At 43.5% G+C, this 19,191-nt stretch overlaps 1 protein-coding gene across 1 annotated transcript in view; it reads left to right on the top strand.

The window, feature by feature from the left end:
• The first annotated feature begins 281 nt into the window (after positions 1-281).
• Positions 282-19,191, top strand: part of BMERB1 (bMERB domain containing 1) — a 774,318-nt gene continuing 755,408 nt past the window's right edge. Inside the window, exon 1 of the mRNA XM_073591158.1 lies at positions 282-662. Coding sequence (XP_073447259.1) covers positions 545-662 — 118 coding nt within the window. The 5' untranslated portion in view covers positions 282-544. The remainder of the gene's footprint in view (positions 663-19,191) is intronic.

Here is a 19,191-nt window from a genome sequence, read left to right as displayed (position 1 = left end):
ATCCTTCCGGTCCTTAAGTGGTTAAAAACATTTTCATTTTCAACCAATAGCAAAATAAATTAGTAATTAAATGATTCAATTCAATAATTTAGACTTTCCCTTTTTTCTTTTTGGAAAAATCTTAGTATCCATAAATAGAAATGCAATCACCCAAAGCACTGTAATGTATCCCTTGCTCCTAGAGAGGATCTCCTTGCCTCCACTCAGTGACGTGCACTGGCACCTCAGTAAGTAATAGGTTAACCCCGTGTCCCTTCCTGCGGTACCCAGCGCTCAGACAGACTTCAGCTGCGCAGGCGTGCAGCATCCTTTCTGCTCCTTTAAGCCCCGTAGGGATGCACTGACGTTGCAGCACATCCCTCCAGCCTCCCCCCTTGCTTTTAAAGCTGAGCTCTGGAGCCAAGAAGCAGACATGAGGATAGAGTGAGTGGGAGTAGGCACAGTCCTCCCCCTTCATCCACACACCTACCTATCACCTTTCAGCCTACCCAGTGTCTAGTAAGGAGTCCATAGCAGGGAGCAGAGGCAGGGGCATCACGCAGCAATGCAGACATCCATGGAGTTAAAGAAATCCATCTCTGCCACCTTGGAGACAGAAAAGCCAGTGAAGAGCTATGGAGCGGTGGAGGAAACTGACTGGAAGGCAGGGGGGCTGGGGAGAAGTAAGTACTGCTTCTTGTATACATAGGAGCAGCCCGAATGCCTTTATTGTGTTTATTCAGCACTGGCTGTGCAATGACTGTTCATGTTCATTATGTGGGATTGGTGGACACACATGCAGAGGAGATCTTTTTGGGGGCCAATCTGCTTTGGTTTTGTTTGTAGAAATTGATAGTTAATTATTTAATTATTCTGGATTTCAGGATCATATGAGTACTATAAAAGGTAGACATTTGTCTTTTGTTTTTTTCTTAATGTTTATTTCATTTGGGGTAATGCACAAAACATGGTTTGTATTGGCATGTGAAAATATTATCAGCTATAAATTCTGTGACTATTTTACATTTGATGTAAAGAGGCAGGTTACTGTTACTGACAGCTATTTATAACAAAAGATAAATGCATTTGTTTATTTTATTTCCTTGTACAAAGCTGGACTTTCATTTATTACTACTAAATAAATACCTAAATAATAATAAATAAGTGATGCAATTTTCATTGAATCCCAAATCCATATACTAAACATTTTTTTTTATTTTTGGACTAAACATTTGCATTGTTACATTTAGTTTAAAGTAGTATTAAGGGCCGGTTCACACTGCTGCGATGTGGGAACCCTGCAAATCCATCGCATGTCTCCCGGCGGCAGTTCACACTGCTCTATGCGAACTGCTGAGAGTGTCAGTTAAAAGTTAATGACACCCCCAAATCAGTTTGCAGATCGCAGCATGATCTGCAAACTCGGACAGGAATCGGATTGCATGGGTGTGAACGCCCATGCGATCCGATTCTGCTGCGGATCAAAAAAAGGGTCCTGTGCGAGTTTCGCATTCAGTCATACTATCTGTATGGCTGAAATCACATCGCACAGAGATCGCATGTGATTTGCACTGCAGTCCGGTGCGTATCACATCCGATTTCAGCTTAACACATTAACAACAGTAAAATAAACATTTCCAAGTAAACTATTTATTAACCACTTGCTTACTGGCCACTTTTACCCCCTTCCTGCCGAAGCCAATTTTCAGCTTTCAGAGCTGTCATTCTTTGAATGACAATTGCGTGATAGGTTGCACTGAAGGGCACTGATAGGTGGCACTGATGAGCACTGGTGCGTGGCACTGATGGGCACTGCTAGGTGACACTGATAGGCAGCACTGATAGGTGGCACTGATGATGAGGCACTGATTGGCAGCACTGGTGGGCATTGATAGGTGGCACTGATGGGCATTGATAGGTGGCACTGGTGGGCACTAATTGGCGGCATTGCCACGCACTGGCAGATGACACTGGTGGGCACTGGCAGGCGGCACTGGTGGGCACAGATACTCGGGTGATGTCGCACCCTCCTCGGGACCACTGTCCCTCTGATACAAGCTGGTGATTGGCTTTTTTTTTCTACTTACACTGACAGCGCGATCAGAAAAAAAGACAATTACTGATCTTTTGTTTACATCATATGCTCAGCTGTCATTGTCCTCTTACTCCGATCTGTGATCAGCCGAGTCTCATTGATACAGTGATCACATAGCATGCCACGTTCGCCCCGCAATTAAGGTCCGCACTGTAGCCGACATTCGGCTATAGCGCGGGTGCAAATTGGTTAAAATTCTTGCTCCAACACTTGCAGTATACAACATATAATGCTGTTGGCTCCTGCTTTCTCAGTGGTGCTTCTCTGAACTTCCAGTCTCTACAGGAAACAGTTAGGCCTCATGTACACTACTGCTGGTAAACGGACGTTTAAGAGCAGTTGGGCGTTTTCTTCAGCTGCCCCTGGACTCTCCTCAATGTTATCTCATCAGTACATGTACACTGAGTCGTTTCCAGGCAGTTGAGGTTAGAAGCAGTTTGTGGAAAGCAAACAAAATGCGTTCAGGACTGATGTTCAGAGGCATTTGAAACGCCAAATGTTTGTAAACAGCTTGTAAACACGAGTAAACCCGGTAACTTTCATTTAGCTGCGTTTGGTTTATAGGTGTTTTTAATAGAGATACATTTCTGACCATTTACAATGTAAAAAATGCTTCTAAACGCAAATGCGGCTATGTGCAGCTAAGCGCAGCATGTAAACGCGGCACAACGGACGTTTTAAAACTTTGATTACTAGCTGTCAAGTTCAATCGTTCAGGATAGGTTTTAAAATGTCCCGTGTACATGAAGCCTTAATGTTGATCTTTAGGTATGGCTTTTGCATATTTACATGCAAGTGTGCATGTGCCATACCTGGCCCATCCCTGTGGAAGCTATAAATCTCTGTAGTGGGCACAGTTAGCTAGCTTCCAGGTTTCATGCCAAGTGGCTACCCTGCTGCAAAGCGGACACAGGAGGTTGCTGACTCGCTCACGAGCACCATTTTATCAATAAATGCAAAGTGTTCTCTGACTGAACAAAGTGGAGAGGCAGATTGTGATGCCAAGATCTCCCCTCTGTTCAATCAATGAGCACCTTGCGTTCACTGAGAAAAAGGCAAGACGTTCTGTGACTGGTGACCCAGGAGTTAGTGGCAATTACTGTAGTAACAGAAATGTATCATTTCCACGGGGATCAGACAGGTATGACACATGCATACTTACTTGGTCTAAGCTGGACTAATGTAACTATGGAAGAAAAGTCATACCTAAACTTCAGCTTTAAAATGATAGTAAACTCTGCTTTGTGATCCTTTTACCTACAGGTAAGTATATAAAAAAGATTACCTGTAGGTAAAACTTGCAGCAAGAGAAAGGAGCCACTTTAAAACAGGATATCTGGGGTAGCGGTCATGGGTCTAAACAGGAACATAGGCAAGGATAAAAAGATGAAGAAGCCGCATACTCAGTAAATTAATAAATCAGCTGCTGAAAGTGCCTAAAAAGGTTTAATAGCATTTTAAATCTCCAAATTCTTATATCTCTCAAGGACTCTTCTTTGGAGTTTGTTGCTCTTGGATTCCCAGGTCTGCACACATAAACTAAATAGTCCTGCTTTCCATTTCAGTTGTTCAATTTATTTTCTATTTTGGGGAGTAAAAGAAGAAATGTTGGAATAGTCCACTAAATGCCAACACCTATAACTAACATATCACTTTTGGGTAGACTGACCCTTTAATGGTTACATAGTAGGTAAGGTTGAATAAAGACAATAGTTCATCAAGTTCAACCTGTGTTGGTGTACGTGTGTCATTTCCCATATCCCCATATATTGTGTTCACTAAGATACATGTCCAAGAGTCTTTTAAAAATATCAATACTCCCTGCTGACACCACCTATTGTGGAAGGGAGTTCCACCTCCTTATCGCCCTGACAGTAAAAACCCCCCTACACAGCTTTAGGTTAAACAGCTTCTCCTCCACTCTCATTGTGTGGCCCCATGTCCTCTTACACTCCCTGAGACTGAATATTTTTTTTCCTTTGCTGGGATCATCATTAAGGTATTTATAAATCGCTAATATATCCCCTCTCAAGTGTCGCTTTTCCAGCGAGAATAAATTTAGTGCTTGTAGTCGATCCCGATAATTAAGGTCCTCCAATCCCCGTATTCATTATGTTGCCTTTCTTTGGACTCTCTCCAGCTCCAGCACATCCCTTCTGAGTACTGGTGACCAGAACTGGACAGAATACTCCAGATGTGAACTAACCAGAGATTTATAAAGTGGCAGGATTATAGTCTTATCTCTGGAGTATATGCCCCTACTAGGACCCCAAGATCTATCTCCATCCTTGATTACCCCAGAGGTTCTCCCCCTAGTGAGTAATTTACATTTGTTTTTAGCCCCCAGGTGCATTACCTTACATTTCTCCACATTAAACCTAATTTGCCATGTAGTTGCCCACTCTATTAATTTGTTCAAGTCTTCATAAGCCCATGCTAATGGCTACTAATGATACTGTTATCTTCAAAAAATTCTTGGATATAGTCCTTTATCATCGCCTCCAATAATTTACCCACTATTGATGTTAGGCTGACTGGCCTGTAGTTTCCAGGAATATGTCTCTGCCCTTTTTTGAATATTGGTACCACATTGGCTTTTCTCCAATAAGCTGGTACAATTCCTGTCATAATGCTGTCCACAAAGATTAGGAATAATGGTCTGGCTAGTTCCATGATCCTGAAATACAAGACAAGAAAAGCATTCCTGTTCATTCCTTTGTAGCAAGACCAGTTCAAACCAGTAAAACAATAACATATCCTGTGTAGGGAGTGCCCATAAAGGTGATCTCCAGTCAAAAAAATATGGGAAATACAGCCCACTGGTACCTCATTTTATTCAGGCATGACTGTCAATCTCCCTTTTTCAGTAATAGGGTGATCCTGGAATTAACCTACTTGCGATGCTAGAACACACACCGTTGACTCTTTGCTGCCTCTAGCATTAAGAAAACTTGATGCAAGTATAAAGAAGTTTATGACAACCACCAATAAGATTCAAACCTCATTTAGAAGTCTGAATGTAACAGGTAACAAAGGAAGCAGTAAAAGAGCAATTTACCAGGCAACATGTTTTTTTTTGGTGTAATTTTATCACAGATGAGTAAGCTTTATGACGTAAAGCTTAACTGCAGCTTTGCTATCACTTTAAACAGTTTGTTTGGTCCAAGCTGGCCCAAATAAATTATTTCCTTTACTAACTGCTGTGGCAGTTCCTAGAACTGTATAAACTGTATGTAACATTGGCACATACAGTATACAGCACTGTGTTCCAGCAGGGGTATAGGGACTTTCTGTCAACAACAGCCAGAACAAAAGTGAGTCAGGCTGAGCATTTCTCAGCCATTCACAAGTAGCCTTGTATTTTTATCAGTAAATACAAGGCTTCCTCTGATTGGCTGAGGTAGAGAGGTGGGCAGATGACATCACAAGCGCTGTGTTCTGGCAGTGGTATGGGAACTTTCCGTCTGCAGCCGGAAAAAAATTGTATTTTATCAATAAATAAAAGGCTTCTTCTGATGAGCTGAGATGAAAATGTGGATGGATGATGTCACAATCTCCACCTCAGCTATTCAGAGAAACCCTTGTATTATTTGATAAAGATACAAGGCTACCTGTGAATGACTGAGCAGTTCTCAACTCTGGATTTTTTTCCAGCAGCAGATGGAAAGTCTTTGTACCGCTGCTGGAACACACACAGTTTGGCCCACATTTTACAACATGCTTGGCTGCTAAAGACACTTGTCCTTAAAGGTTTGCCAATAAGATTAATCATAATTTATGGTAGAAACAAGCATATTATTATTATTTGTACAAATGGATGAGAGTCTTTAAGAAAAACCTGTATAGGGATAAATATATAGGTGTCAATGCTGACCCTCTTTCTGAAAATGCTGGTTTCCTGGCTGTCATGCTGATTCAAAAACTTACATACATTTTATGCCTTATGCTTGAGACATGTTGGTGGATCAGGACGCAGACTTTGCTAGCGCCTTGCTTGGAAAAAAAAATCTGCTTCAAATACTATCACTCCTTTAGGCCGGGAGCACATATGTATATATGCATATTTTCCAGCCTGGGGTCCGGTGCATTCCTGTTCACCGGACCCAAAAATGCACAGGACCCTTTTGGAATTGGCACCGTGGGCACCTCGAACATGTGTGAACTGGCTCCATTGAGAGCCGGCCACACTTGCATGTCATGCAAATTGGATGCAGTTCGCACATATGTGAACCCAGCCTGACACTTTCTCTCCATCCTTGTAAATGATATCTGAAGCAAAGGATTAACATTTTCTATCAAGACAGACATGCTGTACGTTACATAACAACACAGTGCAATCAGTCCAGACCAAAATATTTATTTAGTAAATTGAATTTACTTTTTAAATAAGCTAGAAAATGACCTGTTTTTTTCTAGCCCTTTGTTATTTTATTTTTGTTTTTCTGCCATGAGTTTTATAATTATTTTTTAGTTGGTCTTTCACTTAAAAAAATAAGTTATACTATCTTGTATCTTAAATGTTTATATTTTTACTTTTATTGACCCGTGCTGGCTTGGTTGTGTAGAAAGATGATGAAAAGGAATCACTATTGAAGAGTTAATGCATGCCTGCTATATATTTGATCAGGCTATTTTAAGGAATTCTTTGATTCCAGAACATGTAGAGCAGTGAGTCATTCAGATAAGCCATAATATCTGCTAACTTTAATGAGTTACTGTGAAATTTTATACCATAAACAGAGATGAGCGAATAATAGAAAATCTGCTCTGCCAGTGGTTCGGCTGTTTGGGACGCTATTATTGGCTCTGCTGGGGACACCCTGAACCCACGCACCATCACAGCCCTAAAAGGAATGAAATGCACTTCCTCATAGCACCTAATAGGAAATTATACGATTTCCATTTTGTGTCACTGTTGTCACAGGTTGAGGGGTTCCCCATTACAGAGTAAAATGGCTGACTCTGACCCAAAATTGAACTTTAAAAGTAAACTACCAAATTATCCAGAATGTGTACAGTATTAAAGGGATTAGCCAGCTAACACTAATGTTTCAGTTCACTACTAGATGCTGACAAGTTTGATAACCCATAAGCCTCTTATCTCTCTCCAAAACCTTAATGAAAAAACTTCTGAATTTCCAAACCATTCACTTCACATTAGGGGATTATTATTCCCCAACGCCAGGAATGGCACTAGGCTATCAGCGCTCAACCACCCATGGCAAATGTGACTGATGCAGTTAAAAAGTAATCATAAAATGAATAAAGACAATGGTACAGGCCAAAATTAATACAGACCACAATTGTGGGGGGGGGGGGGGTTGTTTTAATGAGTGGGTAGCCCTTATAGCTAGACAAAAGGAACTGATGACCTAGGGGTGCTGCAGTCAAATTGGAGGTGGGACTCATCTGTAAAACAAAGAGGGGGGAAGGGAGGGAGACAGTGCAACCACTCTGGTGTAGCAAGTTCCAACAAGGTTTAATTACAGAGAAAAGTTAAAAATGAATACTCACAAAAGTATAAAAAAACACACATATATGGACCCTTTTAGGACTGTGCCTCCACTGCAAGCTCACACTCTCCCGTAGACTTTCGGTTTTTATACTTTTGTGAGTATTCATTTTTAACTTTACTTTGTAATTAAACCTTGTTGGAACTTACTACACCAGAGTGGTCGCGCTGTCTCACTCCCTTTCTTAGTTTACATTAAGGGAAAATACAGTCTCCCATTTTTTTTTTTTTTTGAAAAAAGCAAACAGATCCCTCCATCCATGACATACTGAGGCAGAGCATGATCCCTTCCCTTCGGAGACTGGGCCGCAGGGCAGTATTAACACATAACGACCCCAAACACACCTCCAAGACGACCATTACCTTGCTATAGAAACTGAGGGTAAAGGTGATGGACTGGCCAAGCATGTCTCCAGACCTAAACCCTATAGAGCATCTATGGGGCATCCTTAAAAGGAAGGTGGAGGAGCGCAAGGTCTCTAACATCCACCAGCTCTGTGATGTCGTCATGGAGGAATGGAAGAGGATTCCAGTGGAAACCTGTAAAGCTCTGGTGAACTTCATGCCCAAGAGGGTTAAGGCAGTGCTGGAAAATAATGGTGGCCATGCAAAATATTGACACTTTGGGCCCAATTTGGACATTTTCACTTAGGGGTGTACTCACTTTTGTCGCCAGCGGTTTAGACATTAACGGCTGTGTGTTGTTTTGAGGGGACAGCAATTTTTTTTTTTTTTTTCTATTACAATTGTTTTTATTGGAAGATAGAGTTACATACAGGATATGATATACGTACATATCGACAATAAACAAGAAGAAGAGTCAAACACAAAAATACTCAACATAGAATTGGAAGCAGGGAAACGGTTACCTTTAGTTAGTTTATGGTGAATACCATAATGGGAGAACAGTGGGGTGAGATAAATAGTGGACAAAACCTTGATAAAAGCTTAATAAGAAATGAGATCATCAGAACCTGTACTAGTCCATTGCAGTAACATTAAAGAAACACATGTGGATTACAAAAAAGGGCTATCCCAGTGTTCCCATTTCTTATCGAAGAGATACATTGGGGTCTATTCACTAAAGGCAGCTCGACCCCGCACTACAAGTGCACCTGGAAGCGCAGCCGCCCCAGACCTGAAGGGAAGATCTGAAATGAGGGGAAGCTCTGCTGATGTTATCATCCAATCATGTACAAGCAAAAATGCTGTTTGTTATTTTCCTTGCATGTTCCCCCCAGATCTACAGCGACTGCACCCCCAAGCGCACCCGCAGCGCAAAGTGGATCCGCCCCCAGCAAAAAAACCCCACTGTTTTTTGTTTTTTTTTTTCAAATAGTTTTTATTGGATTTTGTCAGGTTAACAGAAACAATACAGTAGACAAGAGGCAGGTATGATACAACAACTATAGTTTAAATTAACCAGCAAAGAGACCCAAGATAAAGCCAACTAAATGACATAGTTCTCCTGGAGCACCATTTCGATAATGGTGTTGCAAACTATGTGACGCTAAACATCAAGAAGTCTCATGGAACTTAATTGTGAAGGTTTCTATAAGTTGTAAGAGTAAGGTATTAGGAATCCACAGGTCTTCTGAGTGTAGGGATAAAGAAGTGTGTAAGGGTGTCCGTGCGTGAAAGGTGGTTCGATATATACCGATACGGCCTACCCATGATCCATTCACCCCTGTAGGGACCGTGCTGTGAATGGGTGGGGGCCAAAGGTGTCTGTGTGAAGGTTAAGCTTGGTCGGTATTTCATAGTCTGGAGGTACGCCCCATTGGGAAGTAGGGTTATTTTGGGAGAAGGAAATCTTCCACCGTGGGGGGGGTTGGGTTTCTCCATAGGGCTGGGATACAGAGGTTGGCGGCGTTAATGAGGTGTAGAGTAAGGGATTTTTTGTAGGCAGAGGGAGACACGGGGGTATGGTGTAGCATGTATTGTACAGGAGTGAATGATGGGGTGTAGGTGGTAATTTGGGTGATCCTCCGTTGTATTTGTCCAGAATGGTTGGATGAGGGGGCAGTCCCACCATATGTGTATCAAGGTACCTTCAGTTGAGTGGCATCTCCAGCATGTAGGAGGGACAGATGGGTGGAATTTATGGACCTTATCGGGTGTTCTGTACTATCTAGAAAATATTTTATATCTATTCTCTTGGATAGAGACGTTAATGGAGCCTTTGTGAGTGTGACCCAATATACGTTCCCATTCCGCCGTGGTGAGATCTACAGACAGCTCAGACTCCCAGCGTCGAATGATCATGTCATCTTTAATTTTGTGATTCGAGAACAAAAGAGCATAAACATTTGAAATCAGATGACGCTGGGGTTCTTCACCATTGCAAAGCAATTCAAAAGGTGTATAGTCTCTGTGCCAGTGTGAGACAGGCCCAGTCTTTGTAAGAAATGCCAGAGTTGTAGGTATGTGTAGAAAGGAATGTTATATTCCGGAAGTTTGGAGGCTAAGGACCTGTGGGATAACAGTTCACCATTGTGAAAGAAGAGTTGTGCCCGGGCGCGTGAGTTGTGTAAGTGGTTGGTCTGGTCTTTCAATATTAGGCCTGGAGGGAAATCTGGGTTATGGTCCAGAGGGGTCATAGGTCCCAGGGAGGGTGTAAGTGCTAAAGACTTGCATGCTACTCTAAAGATTTGCAATGTTGCTCCGATAAGTGGATGAGACATGTATGTTTTAGAGGTGAGTTTGTGATTAAGCCATGGCAGGTTGGACAGTGGTGTACTTGTAAATGAGTCCTCCAAAGTGATCCAATCCTTATCGGTGCGATGTAAGTGCCAATCAACAATCCTGGTTAGGTGACATGCCCAGTGGTATTTTTGGAGGTCAGGGAGACTTAGGCCCCCTGACAACTTGGGGAGGACTAACCTATCCCAACTTAATCTGGGGGTCTTTGCTGCCCAAACGAAGATTCTGCACATTCGTTTGTAAGCAATGAAAAAGGACTTGGGTAGTCTAATGGGTATCGCTTGAAAGAGGTAGAGGAGTCTAGGCAGGACGTTCATTTTTAAAATTGCGGTTCTGCCTATCCAAGTGAAGGAGCCCAGATGCCATCTCTGGAGGTCCCCTTGTATGTTCTGTAAAGCGGGTTGAAAATTTCTAGCGTATAGGTCTTTTAGTTTGGTCGGTATTTTGATGCCTAGATACGTTATCGCACTGGCTTCCCATCCGAAGGGGAAGTTGTGTTTGCATTGCATGACGAGTATGTTCGGTAGTGTTATATTGAGCGCCTTTGACTTCGTGAAGTTGATCTGTAGGTTAGATAAAGTTTTGAACAGTGTGAAATCTGCTAGGAGGCTAGGGATAGTGATAATCGACTCTGTGAGGAAGAGTAAGATGTCATCCGCATAAGCGGCTAGTTTATGATGTTTATTGAGGATTTTTATGCCCTTGATGTCCGGGTTGTCACGCAACCTACGGAGCATGGGTTCCAGAGTCAATATGGAAATCAAAGGTGAGAGGGGGCATCCCTGGCGGGTGCCATTAGAAATTGAGAAGGCGTTCGACAGGCGGCTGTTGACCCTGAGCCTAACCATCGGGGAGGAGTACAGGGCCAGGATCATCTGTAGCATGCGGGGTGGAAAGCCCATTACGCAAAGTGTCACCTCCATGTAGTCCCAGGCCACTCTGTCGAACGCCTTCTCAGCATTCAAGGAGAGAAAAAAGCCTTGTGTAGATGTTTTGGAGAGCCAGTGGTGAATATTTAGGGCCTTAATGGTGGTATCCCTAGCCTCCCTGCCAAGGACAAACCCAACCTGGTCTAAAGAAATTAGTTTGGGCAGTAGGGGTAAGATTCGGTTTGCCAGAGCCTTGGCATAGAGCTTAACATCTACATTGAGGAGTGAGATCGGGCGATAGTTGGAGACTATAGTAGGGTCTTTATCCTGTTTGGGGAGGAGGGTAATAAGGGCTTCAAGGATGTCTCTGCCTGCTGTGACAGAGGACGAGAGATCGTTGAAGGCTCGAGTGAGATTGGGAATGAGGATGTCCGGGAAGGACTTGTAGTAACTGACCGTGAGGCCATCCGGTCCCAGACTTTTGCCTGGTTTCATCTGTTTTAGGGCCGTCAGGATCTCGTCTATTGTGAGTGGGCGATCTAGGTCTGAGGATTCAGTCGGGGTCAATGGGGGTGGGCCGTGTTTAGCTAGAAACTCCGAAAGAAATGACGTGCGCTCTAGGGTAGTTTTGGAGGAGTGTGCTGGAGGAAGATTATATAGTTTGGAGAAGTAGCGGAGGAATTGATCAGAAATTTCTTCGGTTGTAGCTAGAGTGTCACCAGAGGGATTTTTGATCTTGTGAATAACTTGGGAGGCTCTCTTAGCTTGTAGAGCTCTTGCTAGAAGTTTACCCGATTTGTTGATAAATTCGTAAAACAGTTTTTGGGTCAGGGCAAAGTTACGTTTTAGTTTATTATTAATTTCATTTAGAAGTTCCTCCCTAGCCTGAGTGAGATCGGCTAAAGAGGAGGCAGCTAGCGAGGCTTTATGGGTGCATTCTAGTGTGCTGATGCGTGCAGTAAGTTCGTTAATGCGAGCCTGCGTAGCTTTGGAACGTCTAGCGGCTATGGAAATGAATTCACCTCTGATGACACATTTATGTGCGGCCCACATGGTGGTAGGAGAGGTGTCGTCCAATGTGTTGTCCGTGAAATAATGTGCGAGGCTTGTGGTTAGCTGTTGTACATTAGCATGGTCAGTCAAGAGGGAGTTGTCAAGCCTCCAGATATTGGATCTGGATTGGGTCATTGGCAAGGTTATTGTCATGGAGATGGGGTTGTAGTCCGAGAGCACCATGGGGTCAATTGTGGCTTTTGAGAGGTAGGATAGATCATTTTGTGAAAGAAAGAAGTGATCGATCCTAGAGTATTTGTCATGTGGGGCGGAGAAGAAGGTAAAATCCTTCACCGTGGGATGGAGCACCCGCCAATTATCATGGAGCAGTAAGGTAGAAAGTTGCAATTTGATCGCTCGTAGAGCCCTATAAGATAAAGAGGAGGCACCATTAGAGGTGTCCAGAGAGGGATTCAGCGCTACGTTGAAGTCGCCTCCGACTATCAAGGTCCCAGATTGGAAGCTTATGAGTAGTTGGAGGGTGGTTCGAAAGAATGCAACTTGGTGAGAATTGGGGGCATATATATTAGCTATGGTGATGGGCCTTTGCTGTAGATTGCCCTTAAGGAAGAGGAATCTGCCCTGTGGGTCTTTTTTGACATCAGTGACCTGAAAGGGGGCAATGTTTGGAAAGTAAAATGGATACACCCTTGGATTTTGCCTCTGCGTTGGAGGCATGGTAGACCATGGGGAAGTAATTATTCTGTAATTTGGGGATAGTATCCGATCGAAAGTGCGTCTCCTGTATAAGGGCTATTTGAGTTTTTGATCGTTGCAAGGAGTATAGGAGTTTCGACCTTTTTTTGGGGGTATTTAGGCCTTGTATGTTGATCGAGTGAAGTGTAAGTGTCTGTGAGTGTAGGAGTTTGTCGCGTAGAGTAGTTTGAGGGTCCTTGGGGCCAGCCATGGGTTTAAAGGAAGAGAGAATGGGAAGGGCCCGGGAGGGAGGTGATAAGCTGTTACTTTCGAGGTTCATTGGGGGGGAGCGGGAGGGACACCAGGGACAACCGATGAGGTGGTAAGGGGTATATCCACCAACCTCTATATTTACACTAGATCGGTAGGGTACGGTGCGTGTGCGAGGTGAGCACCTGTGTCACGGGGTGACAGCACCCGGCAACGCGGCCGTGTGGGGGTTGGCTTAGAACCAAAGCGGTGGAGGAGGACTATGTATAAATGATAGTCCGCCGCCACAGGATGGTGAAGTAAATAGGTGGAGGAATAAGCAAACAGTTAATATAATGCGTGCGTGTAAAAAGACAGTACATGTAACAATAAAATGCTGAGTGGTCACGATACGTAGGTTAGTTATAACCTTGATGAAGCCATGATGCAGACATGCCTAATCAAGGAGTTGAGGCCCACACTCAGTTTCATAACCTGGCAAGTATGGTCGCAGCTGGCACAACCGGCCCCTCTGAATCAGGGGGAGTGTCAAATAGCGGTAGGCAGCTGAGTGGAGGAACAAAAAAAAGAAAAAAGTCTGTACATGTGGTGTCTGTCCCTTAGTGGGAGGGTAGCAGTGCAATTATACTTGCGGGCTGATGTTGTGGTATTCGTGTGAGAGCAGGTTCCAGGACCCTTCGCCGCTCTTCCATAGCAGCAGTAAGTGGAGACAGTCGGATCTGGTAGTTGACAATAGATGGGTCGGATCTGAAGACTGTGTTAGACGTGGTAGAGACCAGAAGGGAGAGAGGGTTCTAATCCGGTTCTGGTTAGTGGTGATGGACCGCATCCCGTGGTCCAGTTTATGGAGTTTCAAGCCCTATACTCGGGCGCCGTCCCGGTATGTGGATTTGCGGAGGAGAGCAGTGAAAGCCCACTGTGGGATAAAGTCCAGATCACGTGCAGAGTGAGGTAGCCGGAATCCATCAGACCAAGAAACATGCTAGGTAGTATTAGTCTCGGTGGGTGAAACTGGGTGGAGCGTGTAGAGAGCTCTGGAGAGGGCGGTTTTTGTGTCTCGTGCGTTGTGGGTCCTGTAGTTTCAGCATCAGGGGGATGTCGCCACGCAGAATAGAGTGTGGGTGGTGAGGGACATCGCCAGGACGAGTGTGTATAATCCGTGCCAAAGATGTCATTTGGGTTGTGTGAAGGGGTATCGAGGTCCATCAGCGTGTGCCGCAACATAAGTTAAGCAACCCAGGTGGCCAGTGTCATAAAACAAAATCAAGTAACTGTTAAGAACAAAATAAAGCCAGAAAGGCAAACTGAAACTGAAACTGAGGTATAATGCTCCTATGCTACCTAGGCAGCTTAGCGGTCCCTGCGAGCTCTCCTTGACCATGGGGAATCAGTGGGGCTGATATCTGGGTACCCAGGACGGGAACTGGTGAGATGCCTAGGACCGAAGGGAATCTTCTCCTGCAGTACCTTGTATCCTGTGCCTCCATAGGTTCCTCCTGCGGGGTGGCTTTCCTAGCGACTGTGCGGCGGAACTCAGCATACCAATTAGGTACATCCATGAGTGGTATACCCATGGCCCCGCAGAAGTGTGGCAGGTCTTCTGGCACTTTCAGAAGCGCCGTGCGGCCTTGAGTGGAGGCTGAAAGGCAAAATGGAAATTTCCATTTGTACTGGATGCCTTTCGCGCGGAGAGTGTCCAGTAGGGGCTTCAGGTCTCGTCGATGCTGTAGAGTGATTCCAGAGAGATCCTGGTATATCTGTATAGTATGCCCGTCATGTAGAATCTGTGTTCTGCCCCTCGCTTGTCTGAGTATCTCTTCTTTAATTTTGTAGTCCACAATACAACAGATGATATCTCGAGGCGGGTCTGTCTCTCTACCTTTGTGTCGCAGAGCCCGGTGGATTATTTCCATTGCGACAGGCGTTTGAGGTGGTCTGTTGAGGAGATTGTTGAACAGGTGGTTTAAACCCTCGTTTAGTTCCCAGGGGGAGCGGGATCTTGAAGAAGATGAATTCCGGGAGGCAGTCCCCATAATTTGAGATTATTTTGAGGTGAAAAATCCTCCGATTTTAGTCAGGATATTCCCGTGGCGGCAGGAGCTCGGGGATTAGGCATCCATCTCCATGCCAGGTCAGGTCACGCCCCGAGGGGACAGCAAATTTACACTGTTATACAAGCTGTACACTCACTACTTTCATTCTATCAAAGTGTCATTTCTTCAGTGTTGTCACATGAAAAGATATAGTAAAATATTTACAAAAATGTGAGGGGTGTACTCACTTTTGTGAGATACTGTGTGTATATATATATATATATATATATATATATATATATATATATATATATATATACACACACACACACAATATCACCCCTCACATTTTTGTAAATATTGTATTATATCTTTTCATGTGACAACACTGAAGAATTGACACTTTGCTACAATGTAAAGTAGTGAGTGTACAGATTGTATAACAGTGTAAATTTGCTCTCCCCTCAAAATAACTCGCAGCCATTAATGTCTAAACTGCTGGCAACAAAAGTGAGTACGCCCCTGAGTTAGAATGTCCAAATTGCACCCAAACTGTCAATATTTTGTGCGGTCACCATTATTTTCCAGCACTGCCTTAACCCTCTTGGGCATGTAGTTCACCAAAGCTTCACAGGTTGCCACTGGAGTTCTCTTCCACTCCTCCATGGCAACATCATGGAGCTGGTGGATGTTAGAGACATTGCACTCCTCCGCCTTCCATTTGAGGATGCCCCATAGATGCTTAGTAGGGTTTAGGTCTGCAGACATGCTTGGCCAGTCCATCACCTTTACGCATGCTCGGAATCAAGCAGAAAAGCAGCACTGGCTATTGAACTTAATTTTTCTCGACTCGTCGTACATGTTGTACATCACCGCGTTCTTGACGTTCGGAATTTCACTTTGTGTGACCGTGTGTATACAAGACAAGTTTGAGCCAACATCCGTGGATGGATTTTGTTGTCGGAATGTCTGATCGTGTGTATGAGGCATAAGTCTGCTTGTCTTCAGCAAACTGTTAGTGGGCTTTTTTGTGCATCATGCATGCATCTTGTGCAGACCTATTTGATGCAGTGTGTGGCGTATGGTCTGAGCACTGACAGGCTGACCCCCCACCCCTTCAACCTCTGCAGCAATGCTGGCAGCACTCAAACGTCTATTTGCCAAAGATAACATCTGAATATGACACTGAGCACGTGCACTTCTTTGGTCGACCATAGCGAGGCCTGTTCTGAGTGGAACTTGTCCTGTTAAACCGCTATATGGTCTTGGTCACTGTGCTGCAGCTAAGTTTCAGGGTCTTGGCAATCTTCTTATAGCCTAAACCATCTTTATGTAGAGCAACAATTCTTTTTTTAGATCCCCAGAGTTCTTTGCCATGTTGAACTTCCAGTGACTAGTATGAGAGAGTGAGAGCAATAACACCAAATTTAACACACCTGCTCCCCATTCACACCTGAGCTAATTGGGCCCAATTTGGACATTTTCACTTTGGACATTATTCTCACTCTTGTTGCCAGCGGTTTAGACATTAATGGTTGTATTTTGAGTTATTTTGAGAGGACAGCAGATTTACACTGTTATACAAGCTGTAGTACACACTCACTACTTTACATTGTAGCAAAGTGTCATTTCTTCAGTGTTGTCTTATGCAAAGGTATAATAAAATATTTACAAAAATGTGAGGCGTGTAATCACTTCTGTGAGATACTGTGTATATATGTATGTGTGTATACGGGTGCCACACATTGGGGGGGGGGGGGGTGTCAGGCTGGCCTCTCCTGGCCCTGGGACAGCACTGCCAGCATAGTTTGAAGTTAAGAAAAAAAATCACTTGCCAGCCCCTTCGCATACACTGCTCCTCCTGTGTCACTGTGTCATTGTAAATGGAAGCTTCTAAATACCTCATTAGCATTGTTCTCTTTTCTCCACTCTCCTCCTCTTGCTCCTCCCCCTCCTCCTCCGTGTTGTAGCTTTAGATTCGGGGAGGAGAACAGTCACGTGACCGGGCCCATGAAAGAATGGTGCTAATGAGATATTTAGAGGCTTGGATTTACAATGAGAGTGACACAGGAGGAGCAGTGTATGCGAAGGGGCTGGTGGTGATTTTTTCTTAAGTTTAGCGTATGCTGGCAGTGCTGTCCCAGGAGATTGGGGGTCTCCTGGGAGTGCTGGGGGCTTTATAATGAAAGGGGGCTGTGTAATGTGAAGGAGTCTGTGTACTTTGCAGGGGGCTGCAGACAGTTTTTTCCCTGAAACTTCCCTCTTAAAATTAGGGTGCATGTTATACGCCTGGGCGTGTTATACGCCGATAAATACGGTACCTCTTTAGAAGCTACCTCCTGAAAACAGGGTCTTATCTCCTCCCTATATAAACAACTGCTGGAAAAGAACCTGGCTAACCAAGCCCTTCTAGGTTGTAATGGGTGGGAATGGGATCTGGGCAAGATCTCAGATGATTCCTGCTTTAATATATTGGAACAAGTGCCCAGGTATTCCTGTCTCCAGAGTCTTACTCAATTATTCAACATCATTATCCACAGGGTACTGTATATTGTACTCCCCTTAAGTTATTTAAATTGTGTTGTAGGCATACCCTGGACTGTCCATGAGGTCAAGGTAATCCAGCCATTTTTTTTCCATATGCTTTGGAAGTGTCCCAAGCGGATTCGATATTGGAGGGTTATTGTAGACACAGTTAATGGAGCATATCAAACACAGCTAGAACCTTCCCTGGTGATCTGCCTGTTGGGGGACATATATGAGGAACAATTTACACCCGAAGTTAGAATACCAATTCTGCAATTATTATTTACGGCTCATAAAACTATTGCTACAAAGTGGTTATCTCCTAGTCCCCTTGTGTTCAAAGATTGGAGACAGCATGTTAAAAATGTCCTGTTAAGAGAACAGCAGATATATAAACATATGGGTAATCCCAACAGATTCAGTAAGCTTTGGGATCCCTGGCTAGCGGTAACGGTGTAGCCGCTTTTTCTCTGGTCGCATTAAGACTTTTACAATGTTATCCAGACTTGTTCCAAATGTAATATTCCTGGGGATTAAATGTAAATTTGAATATATTTTCTGTTTCTTTTACATGAATATCATGGAGTGAGTCTAATATCCTGTGATTTTTGCTTAAAGCATAACTACACTTTTGTTGAGAAAAAAACATTCCCCTCTGGGTGATTGATGTACATTGCAAGGATTATAACAACCTTTGTTGCAGATTCCTACCTTTTGTTATTCTGAAGAAATCCATGTGCGTTTGTCTGTGTCTCTGTACTGAGTGGGTCTAATGGGAGTGGTCTCATAATTAACTATCAGGTGTGCAGCTGCAGGGCACTAATGAGGAAATCTGCTGGGCCTGCATCCTTTTAGACATACTCCTATTGAAAGTATCTCTCCAAAAATTAAATTTTTGATGCAGGGAATGCCTGAAACCTGACTTGTATCTTAGGCAGACTTCTGGGAAAACTGGTGAGCCAATCACACAAGCAGGGAATTATGTTTCTGGGGAGTGGTCAGTACACACTCTGTGTACAGAACAACTGCAGGTAGCCATATTGCAATGCATTCTCAAAAAATTACAGTGGCTGAAGATTGAAAAGGTAATTTTTAATAACATTTAATTAAAATATTATCAGTGTCTCAATTATATGTGCTTTTATTTTTTCTTTATTTGCTATTTTTTTCCCCACAAAAGTGAAGTTACCCTTTAAACGAACAGTTGCACGTGTCTTCTGTTCATCTGAATGAGATGCAACATGGCTATGTTATTTCTATAGTTTATTTTATTAGAATTCTATTGACTCATGTTTTAGAGATAAGCCGGACCCTACCACAACTGCCTTTATGACAATTTGCTGAGTAAGCTTTGGGATGTATCTGTTTCCACTGCTGTGTCTTTTACATATTTGTGTGCTTTTTTTGGACAGTTGGCTGGCGGTAGTCCTTTTTCCGTTGATCTGCTATTCTATGTATACATTTCTTCCTTTTTTTCTTTTTTTTTTTATGTGTAAGTTTTGTAAAAGGTTGAAA

Source organism: Aquarana catesbeiana, linkage group LG06, assembly GCF_042186555.1.
Source record: "Aquarana catesbeiana isolate 2022-GZ linkage group LG06, ASM4218655v1, whole genome shotgun sequence".
Taxonomy (NCBI): Eukaryota; Metazoa; Chordata; class Amphibia; order Anura; family Ranidae; genus Aquarana; species Aquarana catesbeiana.
This window is presented reverse-complemented; position numbering and strand designations above follow the sequence as displayed.